The 23168-nt window shown below is 34.5% G+C and overlaps 2 protein-coding genes across 3 annotated transcripts in view; one reads left to right on the top strand and one right to left on the bottom strand.

The window, feature by feature from the left end:
• Window positions 1–21130, top strand: part of LOC114336523 (juvenile hormone esterase) — a 41927-nt gene extending 20797 nt beyond the window's left edge. Inside the window, exons 7-11 of the mRNA XM_050658000.1 lie at window positions 536–716; window positions 5097–5266; window positions 10243–10360; window positions 16561–16678; window positions 20882–21130. Of these exons, the coding sequence (XP_050513957.1) occupies window positions 536–716; window positions 5097–5266; window positions 10243–10360; window positions 16561–16678; window positions 20882–21062 (768 nt within the window). The 3' untranslated portion in view covers window positions 21063–21130. The remainder of the gene's footprint in view (window positions 1–535; window positions 717–5096; window positions 5267–10242; window positions 10361–16560; window positions 16679–20881) is intronic.
• A 1165-nt stretch (window positions 21131–22295) lies between these two features.
• LOC114336508 (para-nitrobenzyl esterase) overlaps window positions 22296–23168 on the bottom strand; it is a 60158-nt gene continuing 59285 nt past the window's right edge. For both annotated transcript variants that reach the window (XM_028286886.2, XM_028286892.2), the window contains one exon: window positions 22296–22566. In XM_028286886.2, coding sequence (XP_028142687.2) covers window positions 22386–22566 — 181 coding nt within the window. In that variant the 3' untranslated portion in view covers window positions 22296–22385. The remainder of the gene's footprint in view (window positions 22567–23168) is intronic.

Consider the following 23168-nt stretch of genomic DNA (forward strand, 5'->3'; position numbering starts at 1 on the left):
AATGTAGAATTTTCATATTATAGATTTTTTAATGCTTTAATTAGAGTGTAGCTAATGTTAGTTTCTTGTAGTAATTTCCACAGTATTGTCACAGGAACGCTGTCGTATGCTTTAAGGAGGTCAACAAACATGAGATGGGTCTCTTGATTGGTTGCTAATTTTTGTTTCAATTAGTTGTTTTAGGCAGAAGACATTATCTGTGCAAGTCCTTCCAGCGCGGAAGCCAGCCTGTTCTTCTTCTTGTTCTCTATACTCCATCTTACACCATTATACTTCTAAAACATTATTCTATATTCTACTACATTACATTACATTACATTACAAAATTACACCATTACACTTCAGTGGTGTCATGGTGTGGGAACGCGTGGGAACGCCGTTCCCGCACTGGTTAAGAAAAGAAAAAAAATAATAGAGAATTTAGGTTTTGTAAACGAAAATTAGCAGTGCGTTCCGGCACTGCGTTCCCGCACTGCTAATTTTTCCATGACACCACTGTTACACTTCTAAATACAAACAATTCATTTGATAATAGTTCACCTCTGGAGCCACAGCTGGTTTTATGAATGGCTTGACGTTTAAACCCGTTATTGAGGATGACAACGATGATGCTTTTATAACGGAACCAATGCATGCTGCTCTATTGGACGGCCGTTTTAACCTTGTACCTGTTCTCATCGGCTTCAATTCTGAAGAATCTTTGTCTTTCCTAGGACGTAAGTATAATTTTCTTTCCTTATTATTAAAAATAATTTTTTGCTCTACTTATTTTGAATGTATTTTTTGCTTTCATTTGATATAATGTTTTATGGTTTTCAAGACTCTTCTTCAAGTACCATCTCTGCGACGGAGGTCAATCATCATAGCTATTCGGACTTTGGAGACGACTGCTCTGAAAAGTGCATTTGATGTACATCCTTACAATTTTTTCAGGAGGTTGCGCAGCCATGATATTCTATCTCTCCCCATGCTTCTTTTTCCTTTGATCTATCCCTGCATAATGACTTGGAGCAAGTTGTATATCTCTCTACGTGTAATACAGTTGAGTCCGCGAGTCTTTACTCGTGCGTCATCATTTAAAGCATACGAAATAAGTCGGAAATATATTTCACGTAACAACAACTGACAGAAAATGGCTACTGTTTGACGTTATCAAATATATAGAATGCCAAATGTAAGTTTTGCTTCAAAATTTTTATGCAGAATTACAGCTACATTTGAAGTAGCTTAATAAATTCTTTTATTATTATTGATTAATAAATAAACAAACAATTTATAAAAAATTCAATCAAATTCAACATATTTTCTTTTTGTTATTTTATTCACTTTGACGGAAATCTAAACACAATCATTTCTTTACTGTGTGAATGACGTTAGCTTTGTATGTTTTAAATATTAATTGCCAGAATATAATTATTTACCTTAAAATTTCAAAGCCCAATATAAAATTAGTTGTGAAAACAACTGTTTGTGTAATATAAAGAAACTTCAAAACGCAAAAATTCGACAAAAACCGCAAACAATTCAACTGATTGACAGCCACAAAAGTAAACAAAGCAGAAACGTCAAACAAATTGTGCTTAAAATATGAAAACATACCGAATCGTCTTTTTTTGTACCTATCTATTTTCAATGCACTGAGTCTAGATGGTTCATAAAAATAACATGTGTTGTTATTTAAGAGGCTACAGTAGCGAGCAACAGGTAGCAGCAAACGCGTTCCAATATTGCGGCTCTAATTTTGAATATTTTGTCGAGATATTTGGCACACATATTCGTAATATAATAAAGAATGGCGGTACAGAGCCCAATTTTAGAAATATGTTAGTACGTGGAAATTACTCTATAACTAAATAAAATATTGAAAAAAGGAGCCTGTACCGCCATTAAGAAGAAAAAAATAATAAACTTTCTTCAAATAAACTTTTTTATCGCATGCCTAGATTTTGTGTAATCTTGGAACTACTAAAATTTTTTATTTCTAACAAGAAATCGAACATATTATAACTAAATAACTAATTAGGCAACATAGAGAAATTATCAGTGTCATTTTGACAAACCTGCGTCAGATTTTCTCTAATTTGTTCTGTCATCTTTATTGATATCAGTCCAGTGCAGTAGTGTGTTAATTTAAGAATTCGTTATAGTTGTTTCATAGGAAAATAGTGTTTATTGATAGTTATTTATTATATTTTTGTTGTTGTTGTTTAAGTTGTTGGTCTGTTTGAAATAATAGATTGTTGTTAATTGTGTTTTAGTTCAGTTCTATGTAGGTAGGTAAGTATATTTTACGTAAAAACATTTCGAATTTTAATGCGAGTATAAAGATTTAGGATATTTTATTTTTAACATATTATCAATAGTTTAACGAAATGGGAAAAGTTAATCAAACGACAAATAAAGCGAATAATTCCAAGAAAAAGTCCATTAAAAGCCGTGCCAAAATTATGAGAACATCGAAATTGGAGCCACCACAAATTTTAACAATGTAAGTACCTATGAGGAGTAATCTACTGTTGTCATACATAAAAAAAGTGTGAAAAGTTGTTTACCATGAAAATGAAATTCGTAATAAATCTATGTTTAGGTACAGAAATCCTGACTACAGTACAAATGCCAATTTTTTTTAGGTAGATATTCATAGTCCTGTCGCCAAGGGGGTACAACGGCCTCTTTTATTCAGATGGTCTTACCCAAGATTTTTTTATGTATCTTGACCCGTAGAACACGAATTTGTTGGGTAACAGTTGATCCGGATGTCGATAAGATTGTTATAAACAAAGAACTTGAGGAATTACATAACGGCGATTTCTCGCAAAACAAAACATTTTTTTTGTATTTTTTGGGTCATTCTAAGCAAAAACTGTTCTGACAAGTTTTTTCGTAGGATGCATAGTTTTCGAGATAAACGCGGTGAAACTTAAAATCGAAAAATTGCAATTTTTGAACCCGAAAAAATTTATTTTTGCTAAAGGTGATACAGTAGCGATCAACAGGTAGCAAAAACGCGTTCCAAGATTGCGGCTGTAATTTTGAATATTTTTTCGAGATATTTGGCACACGTATTCGTAATAAAATAAAGAATGGCGGTACAGGGCCCAATTTGAAAAATATATTAATATGTGGAAATTACTCTGTAATTAAATACAATATTAAAAAAACGAGCCTGTACCGCCATTAAGAAGAACAAAAAAATACAATTTCTTCAAATAAACTTTTTTATCCGATGCCTAGATTTTGTGTAATTTTGGAACTACTAAAATTTTTTATTTCATTAGTAGTTCCAAAATGACACAAAATCTAGGCATCGGATAAAAAAATTGAAGAAAGTGTATTTTTATAAAAAGTGCAGGAGCTAACAATGCCGAGGAAGATCTATCAGGCTGCATCTCACTTCCCGCCTGTCCAGCACGGTAAAATTCCAACAAAGCTTAGTTCCGAATACTCAGATTACGAGTAGAACTAATCAAAATAATAATTGATCATTTCATGAAGTACCACTTAACCTGGTAGATTTCCCTCGGCCTTCTTAGCTCCGGCAATTCGTTGGCTTGCAAATTTTAGAAGCCACAAGCCACGGTTGGTTTAACCAGAAGACTAGTTCTAAGTTTTATTTTATTTTTGATATTGTTAATATTAGAAGTAAAACTTTCGTTCGTCTTTAGCAGATACCGCCACGGAATTCATGCCATCATTTCGTTGTGAACCGATAACGGTAGCCCGAATTTTAGTAGTTCAAAGAGAATGAAATATGCACCTCTGATGGGACCCTAAGAAGGGTTAAAAGGTGTTCTAGAGTGCCTTTGGCGCTCTATGAACTAAATAAAATAAGACTGCTCTCGTTTCGCTTCACAATGAAATTATTATTTATTATTATTTTTTCGTACAAATACCTATGTTAACATAAAATTTTCACCCATTTGGATTTATTTTTATAAATATTTATTTACTAATAACAAAATTGTTTTCGGTTACTTCCATTTAGCGCGCCTATGAGTTAAATTGTCAATAATATTAATCTTACATAATGTCAAAGATTACCAATGTTGCCAAAGTTTATGATACTATCTCCCGAAGTTATATTTTATTGCTACCTGTTGATCGCTACTGTTTACTCTTAATAACAAACGGCAGCTGGTTTGTCACGAGTTTCATGCTTGGAAGAGAATGATGCTAGATAAAAAGTATGTGTTTTATCTCGCCAGGTATTAATGACGCACGGGTAAAGACTCGCGGACTCAACTGTATGTCCTTTTTAAGACTAGCAATAACATAAACTCAAGCGAAATCCCTATGAAATGGAAAACATCATTATTTCTCAAAAAAAAATTCCAACCACGTGGGAAGAGTCCTGTGTTGCCCTGGGTAACATCCAGGCGTATCTGGAACATCATTTAACCATTATATAAATATGTATCGTTACATAAGCGTTCACATTTAAAGGGTTTTTACCCAACACATTTTGGTGGCTCAGGCATGCTATTTTTGTAAGTATGGCCTCTTGTTTTTTAAAACATCTGTCAACTTTTTAACTTTTTCTCAATTAGTTAGGTTATACTTAATTTTAGGGCTTTTAGAACACTGATGATGAATTTCTTAATCCGAAAACGTTTTGTCTTAATGTGACCCTTATTTAGGGTATTTTAAAATATACCTTTTACAACAAATCTACAATTTTTTACTTATAAAATCTTATGCCTTGTTGCACCAACAAGCTTATGCACCAACAATCTTATGCCTGGTTGCACCATCCTAAGCTCCAGCTTAGCCCAGCTCAGCTTATAGATAGGGACGCTTTAAGTTGAACTTACTTTGCACCATAATTTTCGATTGTTATCAATCCAATCCGTATGGCAATCTATTGTCACAAGCTGAACATTGATCTAAGACTCAATGGTGTAACGCTTATGTTTCGCAAGCTGAGCTTAAACCACGTCTTGAGCTTAAGATTTGTTGGTGCAACCAGGAATTAGTTTGTATTCGTGTTTCTAACTTAGTTGACTACTAGTTTTAACTTTGCAACTTAAATGTCAAAATTAGAAAAATATCTCTTGATCTTTTTACGTCTATATTGAATTTAAATACCATTTTTTTAGAAATTGGAGAACAAAGTATCGAAGAAAGGGCCAAATTACTTGATGAAAATCCAGCAAATGTATTACAATCCCTCAATGTATCTGTAGAAGACAGAGAAAACGTTGGTAAAAAATTAAAAGCATTATATACTTCTTCTTCTTTTACTGATGATAGAAATGCATTGATAACGGTAAGTGAATTATATTCTTTGATATATTTTATACGAAGATAAATCTATGAAAAAATCTTGTTGAGAGCATACTAAAGATGATTTATTTAATTTTAACAACGACAAATCTATAGAACAGAAGCACTATTATAGATTTCTTGTGGCGGAAAGGAAAATTCTGGTAACAACCACAACCTTAATCCGAGCATTCTACAATTTGCAAGGCGAACGGAACGATAAATTAATAGACATGGGGAATCTACAATATGTATTCCACAACCCGTCTATTTATATAGGTAAAACTAAAACTCCAACGAATTTTTGCTTCCTAGTACTCAAAATGTGAGTAGAACCAAGGTAAAGACAGTTTAAGGTTTAATGGATGGATGGATACCACCACCATCCGTTTACGTACATTTCCTGCTCTTGGATTCGGCAGAACGGCCCTTGAGGTGCTCTGAATCAAAACCAAATATAATTGTCTAGTAAACAAATTAATACGAAATGTGGCTAAACACCCCTTTAGGGGTTACGCCGCTTAAGCTCTTTAGATCTATATTTTGAGGTAGATCAGTCCTCATGTTCTTTATTTAATTTTCTCGTTTATTTTTCTCCACTCTTTCGTATCTCTGGTTTTTTCTTTCCATTGTCGTATGCCCGCCTTGTTAAGATCATTTACTACTTCTTGTAACCATGTAGATCTTGGTCTTCCACGTCTTCGTTTGTCAGCTGGTGTCTATTCCAATATTGAGAATATAGTCGTAGTTAATCCTGATCTCCAAACGGGTCCTAGCCATTTTGCTCTTTGGTGTTTTATTTTACACACTATACAGGGTGTAACAAACATACAGGTCATAAATTTAATCACATATTCTGGGACCAAAAATAATTCGATTGAACTTAACTTACCTTAGTACAAATGTGCACATAAAAAAAGTTACAGCCCTTTTAAGTTACAAAATGAAAATCGATTTTTTCGAATGTATCGAAAACTATTGGAGGTTTTTTATTAAAAATGGACATGTGGCATTCTTATGGCAGTAGCATCTTATGAAAAAATTATAGTGAAATTTGGACACCTCATAACAATTTTATGGGGGTTTTTTTCTTTAAACCCCCCCAAACTTTTGTGTACGTTTCAATTAAATTATTATTGTAGTACCATTAGTTAAAAACAATGTTTTTAAAACTTTTTTGCCTCTTAGTACTTTTTCGAAAAATCAGTTTTTATCGAGATATTTCGAATATTTTTCAAATCCACCACATTTTTGTATATGGTTAGTACGATTATGGAGACTTGGTAATAATACATTTATTTATGATTTACATTTTTAGGGCTATTTGGAACCATATTAAAAAAGAAGTCACATCTCGATAAAAGGTGCCTTTTTGAAAAAATACAAAGAGGCAAAAAAGTTTTAAAAATACTGGAACGTACACAAACATTTGGGGGGTTTAAAAGAACAAAACCCCCATAAAATGTTTATGTAAACATATTGAAGAATAAGCCTCAACTCGATAAAAACTGCCTTATCGAAAAAATACTAAGAGGCAAAAAAGTTTTAATAATATTGAGTTTAACTAACGGTACCACAATAATAATTTAATTGAGACGTACACAAAAGTTTGGGGGGGTTTAAGGGAACAAAATCCCCATACAATTTTTATGGGCTGCACAAATTTCACTATAATTTTTCTTTAAGGTGCTCCTTCCATAAGAATGCCACATGTCCATTTTCAATAAAAAATCTCCAACAGTTTTCGATATATTCGAAAAAATCGATTTTCATTTTGTAACTTCAAAGGACTGTAACTTTTTTTATGTGCATATTTGTACTAAGGTAAGTTAGGTTCATTCGAACTATTTTTGGTCCCAGAATATGTGATTTCATTTATGACCTGTATTTTGGTTACACCCTGTATATTCCTTAATTTATTCTAGTAGCTCAAGGTTCGTTCTTTGTCTAAATTCATTGTTATTTATTTTTATTGGTCCTAATATTGCTCTTAGTATTTTTTTTTTGTATTCTAAGGTTTTCTTCTTGTTTTTTTTGTCATGCTAAGGGTTTCGGCTGCATACATCATCGTCGGTTGAATTATTGTTTTGTATACCTTCATTTTCGATTTCTTGCTTAATATCTTATTTTTTAGTAATTTTTTATTTGCATGAAAGCTCTTATTTGCTGTAATAATCCTTTCTTTGATTTTTGTTTCTCTTTTTCCATTGTTTGTTATTAATATTCCAAAAATTTTTATTAGGAAGAAAGAAGTAAGCCTGAAAACAAAAATGAAAGTATTTCAAACCGTATACGAGCCGGTGCTACTCTACGGTAGTGAAACGTGGACAGTGAACGACAACATCCGTAGTAAAATCCAAGCATGCGAAATGCGATATTTACGTGCGGTATCCGGGGTGACCAGACGTGATCGTATAAGAAATGAAGACATACGTGAAAGGTGCGGTGTTGGAAGGAGCTTAGACAGACTTGAAACGAAACAGTTATCGTGGTTCGGACATATGGCGAGAATGAGTGAAGGTAGAACTGTAAAGAGGGTATGGAAAGCGGCATCTGACAACAAACGAAGAAGAGGCAGGCCAGCAAGAACGTGAAATGCAAATATTGGAAAGGCTTGCGGAAAAAGAAATATTGGGTGGAGAGAAGCAGAAAGACTAGCTACCGACCGAAAGGCATGGAGACGTCTCATTTCTCCACTTACCTCGACACCGTAAGGTACAAGAGGAGGGCTTAAAGAAAAAAAAAAGATTCCCAAATACTTAAATTTTTCGACTTCTTCAAAAATGTATTCTCCTACTCTAACCTTTTTGTTTTCAAAGTTTCTGTCAAATCTCATTATTTTTGTTTTTTCTTTGGGACCATTTTCTGGTTATACCTCCGAGGCTTCTAAAAATGCAAGCCATAACGGATACTGAGGCTAAAGAAGATACGGGAATTTTACAATTTATAATTCACGTCCCATCTGCTTAGCGCGATAAAGTTTAAGCGAAAATGGATCCCACCGTACTTCGGAGTGGAGTAAAAAGGCAAATTAAAAATGAATAAACATTTTAAATTTCGTTGCAATACGAAACTACAGCCGTATTATATTTTTGTTCAATCAGAGAGTGTTGCAAGCACCCCTATCGGTTTCGAGCCGTACTAGTCTCTCATCAGGAGGTGCATATGCAGTTCTCTCTGACTGAACCAGAATAATCCCCGACGTACAGTCTCGGATTGCAACGAACGAAATGGCAGGGATGCCCTAGCGACATCTGCTATGTTCGTTGTAATCCGAGACTGGACGCCGGGGATTATTCTGGTTCAGTCATATAGAACTGCATATGCACCTCCTGATGAGAGACTAGTAAGTCTCGAAACCGGTAGGGGTGCTTGCAACACTCTCTGATTGAACAAAAATATAATACGACTGTAGTTTCGTCTTGCAACGAAATTGAAAATGTTTATTTATTTTTAACGAAACATTTCATTTTATCTCACAATAAAACACTGAAAAACGTTTGTTTTCTATACTTCCACAAAATTTATTACAACTATGTTATTACTACAGCTGTTTCGGCAACGTGCCTTTCTCAAGTGATATATTTTACAATGTGTTTGTCTTTTTAAGTCTTTAACTGAAGAGGTTGAGGAGTGGGGAGCTGTTTGTCTCGAGTTGGTCATTCAGAATTATATCTGTATTTTTCAATTTATTAATTTCCATTGATTCTAAAAGTGATAGCTTAAGGCCTTTATTTTGAATATGTAGAATTTGAAACTCTTCATTGAAAGAATGATTATGATCTAGAAGGTGAAGTGCGTATGTAGAAGTGTCTGTTTTTCTATTGTTGAAAGCCCTTTTGTGTTCTGCTATCCGTTTGTCAAAAGTTCTGCCAGTTTGACCGATGTAAGTTTTCGGACAGTCACCACAAGTTAGTTTGTACACACCACTCTGTAGTTGCTTTCTTTTTCGACTTTTATTGTTTTTAATATGTTTGCTTAAATTGTTGTTAGTTCTGAAAGCTGGTGTTATTCCTTTCTTTTTTATGTATCTGGCTATTTTTGTTGTTATTTTGCCAGTATATGTGAGAGAGCAGAAGGTACTGGGTTTTTTCTGTGGTGGTGGATACACTAATTTCAAGGCTTTCTTATGGAGTTTTTGGTTTAAAATGTTGTTAACTGTTTGTTCGTTATAGCCATTGTTTACTGCTATTTGTCTAATGATATTTAGTTCTGTCTCGAACTATGGCTATAACGAACAAACAGTTAACAACATTTTAAACCAAAAACTCCATAAGAAAGCCTTGAAATTAGTGAATCCACCACCACAGAAAAAACCCAGTACCTTCTGCTCTCTCACATATACTGGCAAAATAACAACAAAAATAGCCAGATACATAAAAAAGAAAGGAATAACACCAGCTTTCAGAACTAACAACAACTTAAGCAAACATTAAAAACAATAAAAGCCGAAAAAGAAAGCAACTGCAGAGTGGTGTGTACAAACTAACTTGTGGTGACTGTCCGAAAACTTACATCGGTCAAACTGGCAGAACTTTTGACAAACGGATAGCAGAACACAAAAGGGCTTTCAACAATAGAAAAACAGACACTTCTACATACGCACTTCACCTTCTAGATCATAATCATTCTTTTAATGAAGAGTTTCAAATTCTACATATTCAAAATAAAGGCCTTAAGCTATCACTTTTAGAATCAATGGAAATTAATAAATTGAAAAATACAGATATAATTCTGAATGACCAACTCGAGACAAACAGCTCCCCACTCCTCAACCTCTTCAGTTAAAGACTTAAAAAGACAAACACATTGTAAAATATATCACTGGAGAAAGGCACTTTGCCGAAACAGGTGTAGTAATAACATAGTTGTAATAAATTTTGTGGAAGTATAGAAAACAAACGTTTTTCAGTGTTTTATTGTGAGATAAAATGAACTTCCATCAAGTAACGGTCGAATCCATCAATCATTTCATTTTAGTTTACAAGTGACGAAGTTTTTGTACGATCAGCATTACGTCAAGCTGAAAGCGCATCTAGGTACGTACCTGTGTATCTGTATGAGCTAACATGGTTGCCAGAGAATAGTACTGCTCAAGGTAAGTTTGAAAAATAAAAAAACTAATTTTTATTCTAGTACGTTCTTTAACGGTAAAATACTGCAAAACCTCTAAATTTTAAAGAACCGCTTGGATTGACATGAAATTTTGCATACACATAGCTAACAAGTCAAAGAAAAAAAGTGATATTGTGCCGAGGTGTGCTTTTGTCCTGAGGGTGAGTTTCTTGGGGGTGAAAAACTATACGTACAAAGTAAGTCCGGAAATGGATAAATTGACTAATTTTAAGTAACTTTTGTTCTATAGAGTTTTTTATTAAGTCAATACTTTTCGAGTTATTTGCTTGTGAATATGTTCATTTTTCAAGAAAGTAACCACGCTTTTAGACGGTATTTAGCAAATAACTCAAAAAGTAGGTATTTTGTCGAACAAACCATTATTTGCAAAAAAGAGTGTGTGTACTTTGTACGCACGTAAGAAGTTATACTTCTATTATATGATTTCAACGAAATCAATATACTTTACAGTTTCTCTACTACTTTCCAAAATTTTTTATTAAAACAATACCAAAAATTAAAAAATAAAAGAATAAAACACACACAAACACATTGACAAATGCCACAAATGATTTGTGAACAATTCTTCTTTTTCTTCAGGTGCCGTCCTCGTTCCGAAGTTTGGCTATCATCAAGGCTATGCGTATTTTTGATACCGTAGATCTAAATAATTGGCAGCTGCTGCACTTGTACCAATCTCTTAAATTCTTCAACCATGAATGTTTTCTTCTGCCAATGGATCTTTTACCTATTATTTTTCCCTGAATAATTAATTGTAGTAGCTGGTACTTTTGTCCCCTCATTATATGTCCCAAGTATTGCAGTTTGCGCTTTTTAATAGTAAGCGCAAGTTCTTTTTCTTTCTGCATCCTTCGCAACACTTCCATGTTTGTCACTCTCTCTGTCCACGATATTCTCAGTATCCTGCGGTACATCCACATCTCGAATGCTTCTATTTTCCTTGTATCGATCTTTTTCAGTGTCCAAGCTTCCATTCCATAGAAAAGAACTGACAGCACGTAACATCTCATGAGGCGAATTTTAAGATTTAAACTTAGCTCTCTTCCGCATAAAACTGTTTTCATTTTGGTAAAAGTAGCTCTAGCTTTTTCTATTCTGAACTTGATTTCTTCAGAGTTGTCGTTGTTTTCATTAATAACAGTTCCCAGGTAATTATATTTTCTAACACGCTCAATTCTTTGATCATGTACGGTTATGTCAGAAAAATTTTGTGGAGATTTCGACACCATCATTATTTTTGTTTTTTTGATGTTAAGTGATAAACCGAACTTTTCGCTGCACTCTACTATTCTGTTTATCAGTGTTTGGAGATCTTCCGGGGTGTCTGCTATTAATACTGTGTCATCAGCGTATCTCAAATTGTTTATTAAAGTGCCATTTATTTTAACCCCTATATCTTGGTCAGCAAGGGCTCTGTTTATAATATCTTCTGAATATAAGTTAAACAAGGTTGGTGAAAGTATGCATCCCTGCCTTACGCCTTTTTTGATCTCGAGTTCCTCGGTTGTTTCCCGTTCTACTCTAATATTCGCCTTCTGGTTATAGTAAATATTGAAGATAATTCTGACGTCCCTTTTATCCAAGTTTTTCTCTACCAACAGTCTCATCAGGTGTTCGTGGCGAACTTTATCGAACGCCTTGTTGTAGTCAATAAAGCACATATATATATCCTGGTTAACATCCAGGCATCTTTGGCACATGATATTAAGTGCAAATAGTGCTTCCCTTGTTCCAAGCCCGTTTCGAAACCCGAACTGAGTATCACTGATGTCAGCGTCTAGTTTTTTGTGAATTCTTGTATGTATCACTTTAAGAAATACTTTTAGTGTGTGTCCCATTAAGCTTATTGTGCGATGGTCGGTGCACAGTTTTGCGTTTGTTTTCTTTGGAATAGTTACAAAAGTTGACAGAAGCCATTCCTTAGGTATTTCTCCTGTTTTATAAATGCAGTTAAAGAGGTCAACCAAAACATTTACTGTTTCATCTTCCACAAGCTTAAGAAGTTCCGATGGAAGTCCATCTGGACCCGGTGATTTGCCATTTTTCATTGTTTTTATAGCATATAGTATTTCTTCTTTAGAGATTTTTGGTCCTTCCTCACCTTGTATGTTACCAATATCATGATCCTCTCTTTCATCGGCAAAGAGTTCTTCTATATAATTCTTCCAGGTTGTAAGCTTTTCTTGTACGTCAGTTATTATTTGTCCATTTGCGTTGTATAGCACATTGGGATGCTTCCTTTTTTGTATACCTGCCAATTCTTTTACCTTTTTATGTAGGTTAAACGTGTCATGTTTTAATTGCAGTTCTTCAATTTCTTCACATTTTCTTTTGTAAAAGTTTTCTTTCGCTGACCTTATTTCATCTCTAATTTGCTTGTGTATCTCGTTGTATTTTTGTTTGCATTTTCCCTTAAACTGTCTTCGTTCCTCCATGAGACTTAAAATTTTCTCTGTCATCCATTCTTGTCTTTTTGTCGTATTTCCTCTGCTAAGGATATTCTGAGCGGGTTTTATTAGGGCTTCTTTTAAGTCTTGCCACTTGTTTTCTACGTGCGTGTTTGGTTCCTTTGTAGACAACATTCTTAGGTTACCGTTTATCTGTTGCTTTAATTCTTCTTTGATTTTTGAGTTCTGTAAGCGGCTGGTATCTATGTAATCTGGTTTTACCCTTTGTGAAGGTTTCTTAAGTTTAATGCTTACACGCGCTATCAAGGGATTGTGGTCCGAGGAAACATCTGCGCCTGGGTACGCCTTAACCGATTTTATGCCGTTTTTGTATCTTTCATTTATCAACACAAAGTCTATTTGATTTCTAACTATTTTCTGTGCGTTATGTTGAGGTGATGTCCACGTATAAAGCCTTCTTTTGGGGAGTTTAAAAAATGTGTTTGAAATAATCATATCGTTTTCTTGGCAGAACTGTAACATTCGGTCTCCTCTCTCGTTCCTTAACCCGAGACCATAATTTCCTACATATTTGCCGCTTTTTCCTTCCCCAATTTTGGAATTAAAATCACCAAGGATAATTGTGACGTCTCTTGGCTTTATAGATTTTAGAACATGGTTAATTTGTTCATAGAATTCCTCAACCTCTTCATCTGATTTTTCTGCAGTAGGAGCATAGACCTGTATTATATTAAGATTTACAGTTTTTGTATGAAGTTGAAGGAATATTACTCTATCAGACACTGGTGTAAAGTTAATAACAGACTGCATAATTTTTTTTGATACAACAATTGCTACTCCATATCTGTGGTGTGGGTCATTATTTCCTGAAAAATATATCATTTCGTTGTTTGTCGCGAAGCTGCCTGAACTCGACCACCTTGTATCGCTGATACCTAAAATATCGATATTTAACCTTTGCATCTCTTGTATAATATTGTTCATTTTTCCAGGTTCATACATACTTCTGACGTTCCACGTACCAATATTTATTGCATCTTTAAAACAGGGATTTCGCCGGGTTACGACCTGAGAGGCCCTGTTATGAGAATTACCTCTCCTGCCGGATCTTGTTTTCCGATGTCCATGATCAGTACCAGAATTTATTGTACGTTGTACAGCCATGATGATTGTACTAGAGATATCCAATTGGATCTTTAATACAGTGGTTTCTCCTTGCCTTCTGTATCCTTATGCCGTTGATCATTTACTTGATTCATTCGCCTTTGGTGCCAATTTCTTAGCGCCAGGACAAAAGAGTGCCCTTCCACTTACCAACTCATCCGCCCGAAGCCGTTGGTCAGTAAGTGTGGGATTGCTTATACCGGCAATCGCTCGGTGGAGTTTTCGCCATATCTGACTACCCTCACTTAGTTTAGCCTGCAGACCAATGCAGTTGCCTAATTGTGAACAATAATTGTTGCCAAAAATAATAAAATCTATAAAAAAATAAAAAAATGATATAACTTGCATTGGGCTTGAACCTGCTTCCCGTGTGTCCCGCCGTGCGAGAGTCGGAGTGATTTCAAACTGCACCAACTTCGCGTATACGTCATATGGGATTATACACAAACTAAACAACTTTTTGACATTTTGTTTATATGAATTTGTATTAGTTTGATTTTTGTCGAATTAAAATACAACAATATATAGAGTAAGAAAACGATACATTAGATGAAAATTTGTAGAAAGTTTGTTCGTAATCAGATTATGTAAATTAAAGCATTGCCTACTAGGGTATAGCATAGCAAGTACTAGGTAAGTACATTATATTTTTTACATTTTCCAAATAGGTATGAAGATAATTTTTTATTGGAATACAACTGAAACATTTAGAATTACGTACCTGTGGCTTTTTTAAAACTATTTAAAAAGTCACTATAATTATAAATTTGTTTTTATTTCTGTCCTCACAACAATAAAAACTAATATATTATACAACATTTTTGTTTACCGATAACCTCCATATTGAACAATTATTGACAGATCATTTCAACACCCAATCAGAGCCCGTATAAAGACTAATACCAAACTGTCGGTGTGCGCATGCGCGCAGATCAATATAAATTCACCCTCAAACTCAATCGCGCCTAAAGAAGTATAACTTAAAAAAATGGTGTATATATTTGGTCTCTATACCTAGTAGAAGCAGAGTTATAACTAATGAAAAAATAGGTTCATATTCGTCAAATTCCAAATGGAATATTTTAACGTGAAATATCCAAAAAATAAAGTACTTTTCTGGGAAAAACTTATTACAACTTATTTAAACTGTTTAAAAAACTTCATTTTTGTTTTGTAAAAAAAAATTCTAGCATCAAAAGTAAACAAGTTATGCTCAAAATAAAGTTAATCCCTTTTTTATGGTGAAAAAATCGGGAAAATCACCTCCTAATTAGTATCTCAAATGAACTTACCACTTATCTTTACCACTTCACAAGTTTCTTTACTCGTGTATGTATTGTTTATATGATCTGTAAGTTTCATCGGTTCAAAGTCCTTATTTTTGAAAGGGCTGTAGTTAAAAGGGCTTGAACAAATCACTGATCACGAGTGAATGCAAATTTAGAAACACCAAATCTTAATCAATTTTTGTCTTACATAAATACAAAAAAATACAAGATATTCAGAAAAGCAATGCTGATTTTTTTGTTTTTTGAGATTTTTGGTATCTCTAACAATTTTTAAGTTATTTTGAAAAAACTGTTTTTTTCAAAATTAAAAATTTTAAAAATTTTACTTTGAAACCAAAATTTTTCAAAAATAAGCACTTTAAACCGATGAAACTTACAGATCATATAAAAACAACATAAGTAAAATAATTTGTGAAGCGGTAACGATTAATTTCATTTAAGTTGCTAATTAGGGAGTGATCTTCCTGATTTTTTTTGCCAAAACAAAAGGGACCAACTTTATTTTGAGCGTAACTTGCTTACATTTGTTGCTAGAAACTTGTTATAAAAACAGAAATAAAGCCTATTTTAATCACTTTAAAAAAGTTATAATGGGTTTTCCCCAAAAAATTGCTTCGTTTTTTGGATATTTTACGTTGAAATATTCCATTTGAAATTTGGCGAATATGAACCTATTTTTCATTGGCTATAACTATGGTTCTACGAGGTCCAGAGACCTCAAGCGTACACCATTTTTTTTTTACTTTTTTACAGGCTATATTTTTGCTAAAAAAAACTTATGATAGTGAATTTTGGAGGGAGAAAATAGAGGGACGTAGGCTTCTCAACTAGTCATAACAGGTGACGCAATAATGACAGATGACGTTACATAGCCACTGTGACCGATAATTTTAAATGGGACCTTATGGCAAGTGATACCTCGTTTGAAAGTTATTCAAAATACCTATTCAGTCATACTAATTTTTTTCTACGAGCGCAAAATGTCTGCTTTCGCGGACGCGTTTTAGTTTAGAAAGTTTTACTTTTCCGCACGCGTTTAAATATTTTAATGTGGCCTTAATATAATTATAATACATGCAGTAAACTAATATTAAGATATTATTTACTATTTTATTTCAAATGTATCTTATTGTGTTCCTGTTTTAATGAAATTAACGCGAAAATTCGATGAAATAAAATTATTTTGACATAATATTCCAAAGTCAAATCGGTAGACAATAACAGTCGTTTTTACATAATACATAATACATGTACTATTATGACATTTATTCTGATTTTGTTTAATCAAGATATTTTTTTAGGAGTCCCGCATGCAGCAGACATGCCGTATTTGTGGGGTGGAGATTCTCATGGCCAAAAAATTAATGAAAATCTTCGAAAACCTATATTAAAGTGGTGGACTAATTTTATTAAATACCAGTAAGTATAAAGAAACAAGCCATAAACCGGGGCATTTAGCACTAAAACCACACGAATACATCGATTTTTAAATACAGCACCTACAGACTTGCAGTTTTTTGCATTGTGTTCAGGATGACGTCAGGAAAAAGTCTACTATAAATGCATGGAAATGCATAATTGCATTTTAAAGAGCTTAGAATGCATCCAAAAGTGCATCATCATTATCATCATGTCATCCACACTCCTAGCGGAGTGATTGCCGCCCTCTTTGGGCTCTTCCGATCCGTTTCTCGCGGTGAATCAATCCGCATTAACATTTTAGTTTTACAATTGGTTGTGTGACTTGGCATCTTCTACAATTTTCCTCCATTCATTCCTGTTTCTGCTTATGGTTACCCATTCTCTGACTCCCATCTTCTTAAGGTCCTCTACTATCTGGTTCTCCATTTGGAAATTTTCTTGATGACGGCTTCTGGATTTGTCCTTTCTATATGTCCCATCCATCTTAGTCTCTGTGTCTTGATAAATCTGACGATGTTTTCTCCTTTCAGAAGTCCTCTTACTTCGTGGTTCATGAGTTTTCTAAATTCATTATTACCTAAGTTTAGTGGGCCTGCTATCCTCCGAATTATTTTCCTCTCTAGGATCCTCAATCTTTCTTCCTCTTTCTGGGTCAGACATATTACTTCAGCACCATATTATGTGATTACTGATCTAATTGCTACTTTGTAAATTTTCAGTTTAGTATTCTGAGTAAGCTTCTTATCTTTGAGGAAGTTATTGTATTTCCAGTAGGCTCTGTTTCCTGCCTGGATTCTTTCACTGATTACGATACTTCTATCATTAGTTCCATTAACTGAGACTCCAAGATATTTAATGTGTTCTACCTATTCAAACTCATATTCACCAATATTTAAACCTGTCACATTAACTGGATTTTTTCTTGAGCATATTAGTTTTTTTTGTTTTGATTTATTTATAAACCCCTTTTGGATGCTTCCTTGCATAACTTCGTAAATTCTTTCTTTAAACTGTTCAGATTTCTGCTAATTAATGCTATGTCGTCAGCATACGCCACAAGTGGCGACGTCGATGTTATAATTGCACCTTTTATTTCTGCAGCTCTTATTGTTCCTTCTATTGCGACATTAAATAATTACGTTGATAGAGAATCACCTTTTCGTACTCCACTTGCTATTTCTATATTTTTGGTGATACCGTTATCTGTAATTACTGCTGCAGTCGATCGTTCCATTGTTATTTTCGTAAGTTTTATAAGTTTCATTGGTATATCTAGGTTTTTCATGTCTTCTATTAGGTCGGGTCTTGTTAAGCTGTCAAAGGCTTGCTTGAAACCTATGAAAAGGATGTGCAAGTCGATATCATGTGCGTAACATTTCTCAATTGATTGTGTGATTATGTGAACTGCGTCTATTGTCGACCTTCCCTCTCTAAATCCGTGCTGGTAGTCTCCTATTTTAGTTTCAATGTATTTTGAGAGTTTTTGTCTGATTAGTGCTGTCAATATTTTGTAGCAGCTGTTTAACAGTGCTACTCCTCTATTTGTTGCATTTTGTAGTGTCCCCTTTCTTTAGAATCGGAAATATCCATCCAGTTTTCCATTATTCGGGCATTTTTTCTTCTTCCCAAATCCTTGGTATTAGCTCGTATATTTTCCGTTGTAGTTCTTCTCCTCCTCGTTTTATTAGCTCGTTTGGGATTTCATCTGGCCCTGCTGCTTTCTTTTGTTTTAAATTTCTTATCACACGTCCTCATGTGACGGCTTTTCGATTTCGATTTCCTCATCAAGGGCTGTATCCTCTGTATATTCGAGAGAACTTTCTCTCGGCTTAAATAACTCTTCGTAGTATTTCTCCCTTACTTTGGCATCAATCTTAACTGTTGGTTTCTTCTTATTTTGTGATTTGGCACCAAAAGTGCATAAACATAAAAATAAGCATATTAAGGACACAATTTGTTATTCCTGGGTTTTGGGGTCGCTGTACATGACTACGTCATCAGAACCAACCCGCTGAATAACTGGTGTCAAGGATCACTGCTAAGGCACGTCATCTGGAGGTTAGAGGAATATCGGCACTAAATTGATGCAAACAGATCACTTGAGGTTCTTGGAGTGCCTTAACACGGATACGTCATCAGAACCCAAATCCGGAGCACCTTATGCCCAGGGTCACTGTTGAGACACGTCATCTCCTGGAGTTTCTAGGGTGTTTGGCATTAAATTGATGCAAACAGATTTCTCGGGGGGTTTTTGGGGTTGTTGAAAACGAATATGCCATCAGAACGACACCCAGAGCACCTGGTACCCACGGTCACTGCTAAGAAACATCATAATCTAGAGTTTCAAAGGTTTTCGCATGTAAGAAGATGTTGCATATTTTGTATTTCTCTACAGTCACAGTTCTCATCATCTTGATTTATTTTCCCCCATTTTACCATGTTTGCTTTTACTGGAGCGACCCCCGTTTTTATCCTATTCATGGTTTCCCATGTTTTATTATCTAGAGATTGGCCAGTACAGTGGAACCACGATAAGTCGGCCCCGATAACCCGGAAGTCCGGCTAACCCGGACCGATTTTCATCAGACAAACATTTCAACAATTCAAAATAAAAATGTATGTAATATAATATTTGGGAGATAATGTGTATTTGTGTAATTTGAACTATACGATAATAAAAATGACTCATGGCACACGGCGGCATGGCAGAGCGACGTTTATTGTCTTGAATTATCAGAAACAACAGGCACCTGTAGTAGTATTCCTTTATTTATTTCAATAAAACTGTCTTAGCATTGTTTTAAAAAGACTAAAAAACTATTTAAAGAATTATTTTTTAAACAATGGTCTTAGTCTTCACTGTTCTAAAATAAGATAACATCGTTCCGATTGTGACTGTATGAATACAGTATTGTATTGTTCGCTTCCGTTTGCTTAGGTTTGTGTTTACGTGTTTTTAGTAATTTAGATGTGTACTGTGCATATATATTTCATGTTATTTCAATTATAACGGAGTTTATCTGTAAGTATACCGTATTTTATTAAGTTTTACCATATTCTTCGGCTAATCCGGATTTTTGATAACCCAGATCGGCCGCGGTCCCGATTATTCCGAGTTATCGAGGTTCCACTGTACATTGAACCTGAGGAAGAGGAAAACACAGGCGGTCCATTCTGCACTGTTCCAAGGAAGCTTTTTCTGAATTTTAGTCGCTTTCGTGGTGTTAGAGCTTTTTGTAGGTCATGCCGCTCGTCCGCAATCTGTTTAATTTTCTCTATGTGTTCTGTAACGTCTCTGCGTGTTGAGGCTTCTACAAAACCCGCTGCTGTATTTGAAAATAGCGTTGGTTTCATGCACCCCGTTACGATCCTGCATGTCTCATTTAGCGCAGTAACAACTTGTTTGGTATGGGCAGATCTGCACCAAACGGGGCACGCATATTCAGCAGTTGAAAAACACAGTGCATTTGACGTTGTTCTTAAGACGACAGGACACCCCATTTACGTTTGGAATAGTGAATATTGCTGAAGAATATTACATATTATGAATGCAGATATTCTCTGTTTTCTGCAGACGGGCGAAAGAGTATACAGAAGACCTGGGGAACGCTACGTACAGTGTGACATTGTAGGTACTGTACAATGTGGTGGCGACTCAGTAATGGTGTGGGGTGGAATTAACTTTGAAGCTCGTACGGCGTTAGAGTAGACCAAAGAAGCTCTGTTAAATAGAGCAAATGTCGTTCGTTAGTTATTACAAACTAATATAATAAGAACAATTTCATACTTAGGGCATGTTCTTAGAAGAGATTGGTACAAAATCCATTAGCTTATCATGAAAGGTAAAATCGAGGACCGGAGTGAAATTGGACGGAAACAGATGCCATGACTCAAAAACATTTCCGGTTGTACAGGAGTAGTGCTGAACATAACAACTATTCCGATTAGCTGAAGACCGTGAACAACTCAACCTTACAACTTTTACCGTTGATAAGTATTGAAGAAATACTTAATATAAAAGGAATGAGACACGATTATGTACTTTCTCCTTTAATCATTACTTTTACATTTTCAAATTTTTTAATCAGGCCTTAACTTTGCATAAATCACGTAAAAATTTAATTGATGTAAAATTTACTATTGCCTTATTACACTTTTTTTATGTATAATTTATTATTGACATGCCTTTCTACATTTCAGGAACCCCACTCCTGAAAAGGATGAAGATCTTCAAAACGTCATTTGGTCAGAAGTAAAACCTGACGCTGTAAAATATTTAGATATAGATTCGCAGTTCACAGTGAAGGAAAATCCCAAAAACTATTACAGTATTAAGAATCTGTTGGATCTTTACATACGTCCACCCTACATAACTTATTAAAAGCCATAGAATAAAACAACATTGTCTTTTATAGAAATAAATATATTATAAAAACGCACTTTTTTGTATTCATTGGTGTTTTTCTTTTCAACATTAAAATGTGAAAACATTGAATAAGGTATGAATGTCTGTCTGTCCGTCCGTATACACAACTCCTCCGTTATTAGAACAGATAGAACGACAAATCAGTTGTCGAATAAAAGTGTTACGTTGGGATATCCACGAGTTACTTTACGCAAAGAACCATAGGTTCGAAATTAAATTATAGAAAATAACTTTCGATTACAGAAAATTACCCCTATTAAAAATACGCAAGTAAGTGTAGCTTAAAACAAAGTTTTTATTTGAATGTTATCCGATGAATGTTACAAACTCGACTGACTTTAAAAACATATACAATATCTACACATTCCTTAAAACTGCAATACATTCTTATCAAAGGTTTCAATCTTAAGTGGGCTAGCAAGCCCAACATCCCTTCACCTTAAAACAACGAAAAACAAACCATATGGCCCGCCGGCCGTATGTATTTCAAGCAGAAATATCTTTTAAACACGGACACTGCCATATAATGACTCGACAAAAAGCTTATAACCCAGGGATGGAATTAAAGGTCAATTTTACCTCGGTCTTCCAGTTCCAGAGTTGCAACCGGAAGTACCTACTATTTTAAAGTCGCCAAAATAGTACAATCGATAGGGGAATGGGGGGCATGACGGGGTCTCGAGGTAAGAGGGGGTACCGCACACAAACAAGAAACTACACGTTGGTGAATAGCATGCAGTAACTCAATAGGAAGAGTCATTCGACTAACGGTCCCTGCAAGAGAAACCGTGAATGAGAGTGCACGCGTTTTTTGTTTACAAACGGAAAACTGTTTTAGCGATCCGTTGATCTAATTTTGTGCAAGGATAACCATCGTTATTTTAAGGTAATTGTGGGTGTACGACCGACGACAGCGTTTGTCACCGGCCATGATTCGTTTCGTGAACTGTATTAAAATCTCATTTTTAAGAATTTGTGGGTTGGACGTTTTCTGCTTAACTACGTCCAAATAAAAAACCTAAAAGGTATATTTTATACGAAAAAGGTCTATTAAATAATATTATGTGGCATGGACACGAATTTAAAAGTAAAAAATCTTGAATACGGGGGGTGATGCATAACTTTTGAAACTGTGTGTACTTTTACTGGATTGAGGGTATCACTGTTTTTTAATAAATCAACCAAAAATTTGCTTGTTTATGTTTATTTTTCTTTCCGTTAAATTACTTATTATTAATTACATTTATTGTATTCATTAAATTACATATATTATTCTTTTTAATATGTGATAAGAGGTTCATTTATGACAGGATCGAGAATTGATTCAATTTGATAATATTGTCGAGGATTTTCTTTAACCTCAAATGTGGAATCGATGTCCAAATACTTCACAGACCCAGGTTTAACTTCTGGCCAAATGACATTTTGTAGATCTTCATCTTTTACTGGAGTAGGATTTCTGAAAAAGAGAATTAATATTTTAAACAACCTATTACAGCAAATCAAATCAATATGATTAACAGCAGAATTGACCACGGATATACAGACCTAATAGCCAATATATATAAAGAAGCCACAACAACAATTAAAGTATACATGACACCTTGTCTATATTAATAAAATATAAGTCTATGGGTTATACACTCTTTCATCACACATTCTTAATAATTTTTTTTGAAAACGATTTCCGGAAAAGTAAAACGTGTTTCTATACCGTCTCGGACGATATAAAAGACGGAACGAAAAGCCTAGTTGGATTATTCTCGGACAGTTGATCGGGGAATAATAAACAACAACGAGAGGTGTAACAACTTATAAGAGGTGAGTTTAAGTATATTCCGACCATTTTCCGCAACCCTACAACCCCCGTCGTCTTGGTGCGTTGAACAAATTTCGACGAGTTCCTTTTACCTATCCTATACGAGCGGGTCTTCCCCCTGGCGAGTTTAGCGAGATGTCCTCTACTTATAAGCATATTTCATGTGAATAAAGGTAATTCCAATTCTAGTCAATATGTACGAATCAGAAAAATTATACTGGCATCAAACAGCTACAGCTTGT

This window comes from Diabrotica virgifera, chromosome 8 (genome assembly GCF_917563875.1).
Source record: "Diabrotica virgifera virgifera chromosome 8, PGI_DIABVI_V3a".
Classification (NCBI taxonomy): Eukaryota; Metazoa; Arthropoda; class Insecta; order Coleoptera; family Chrysomelidae; genus Diabrotica; species Diabrotica virgifera.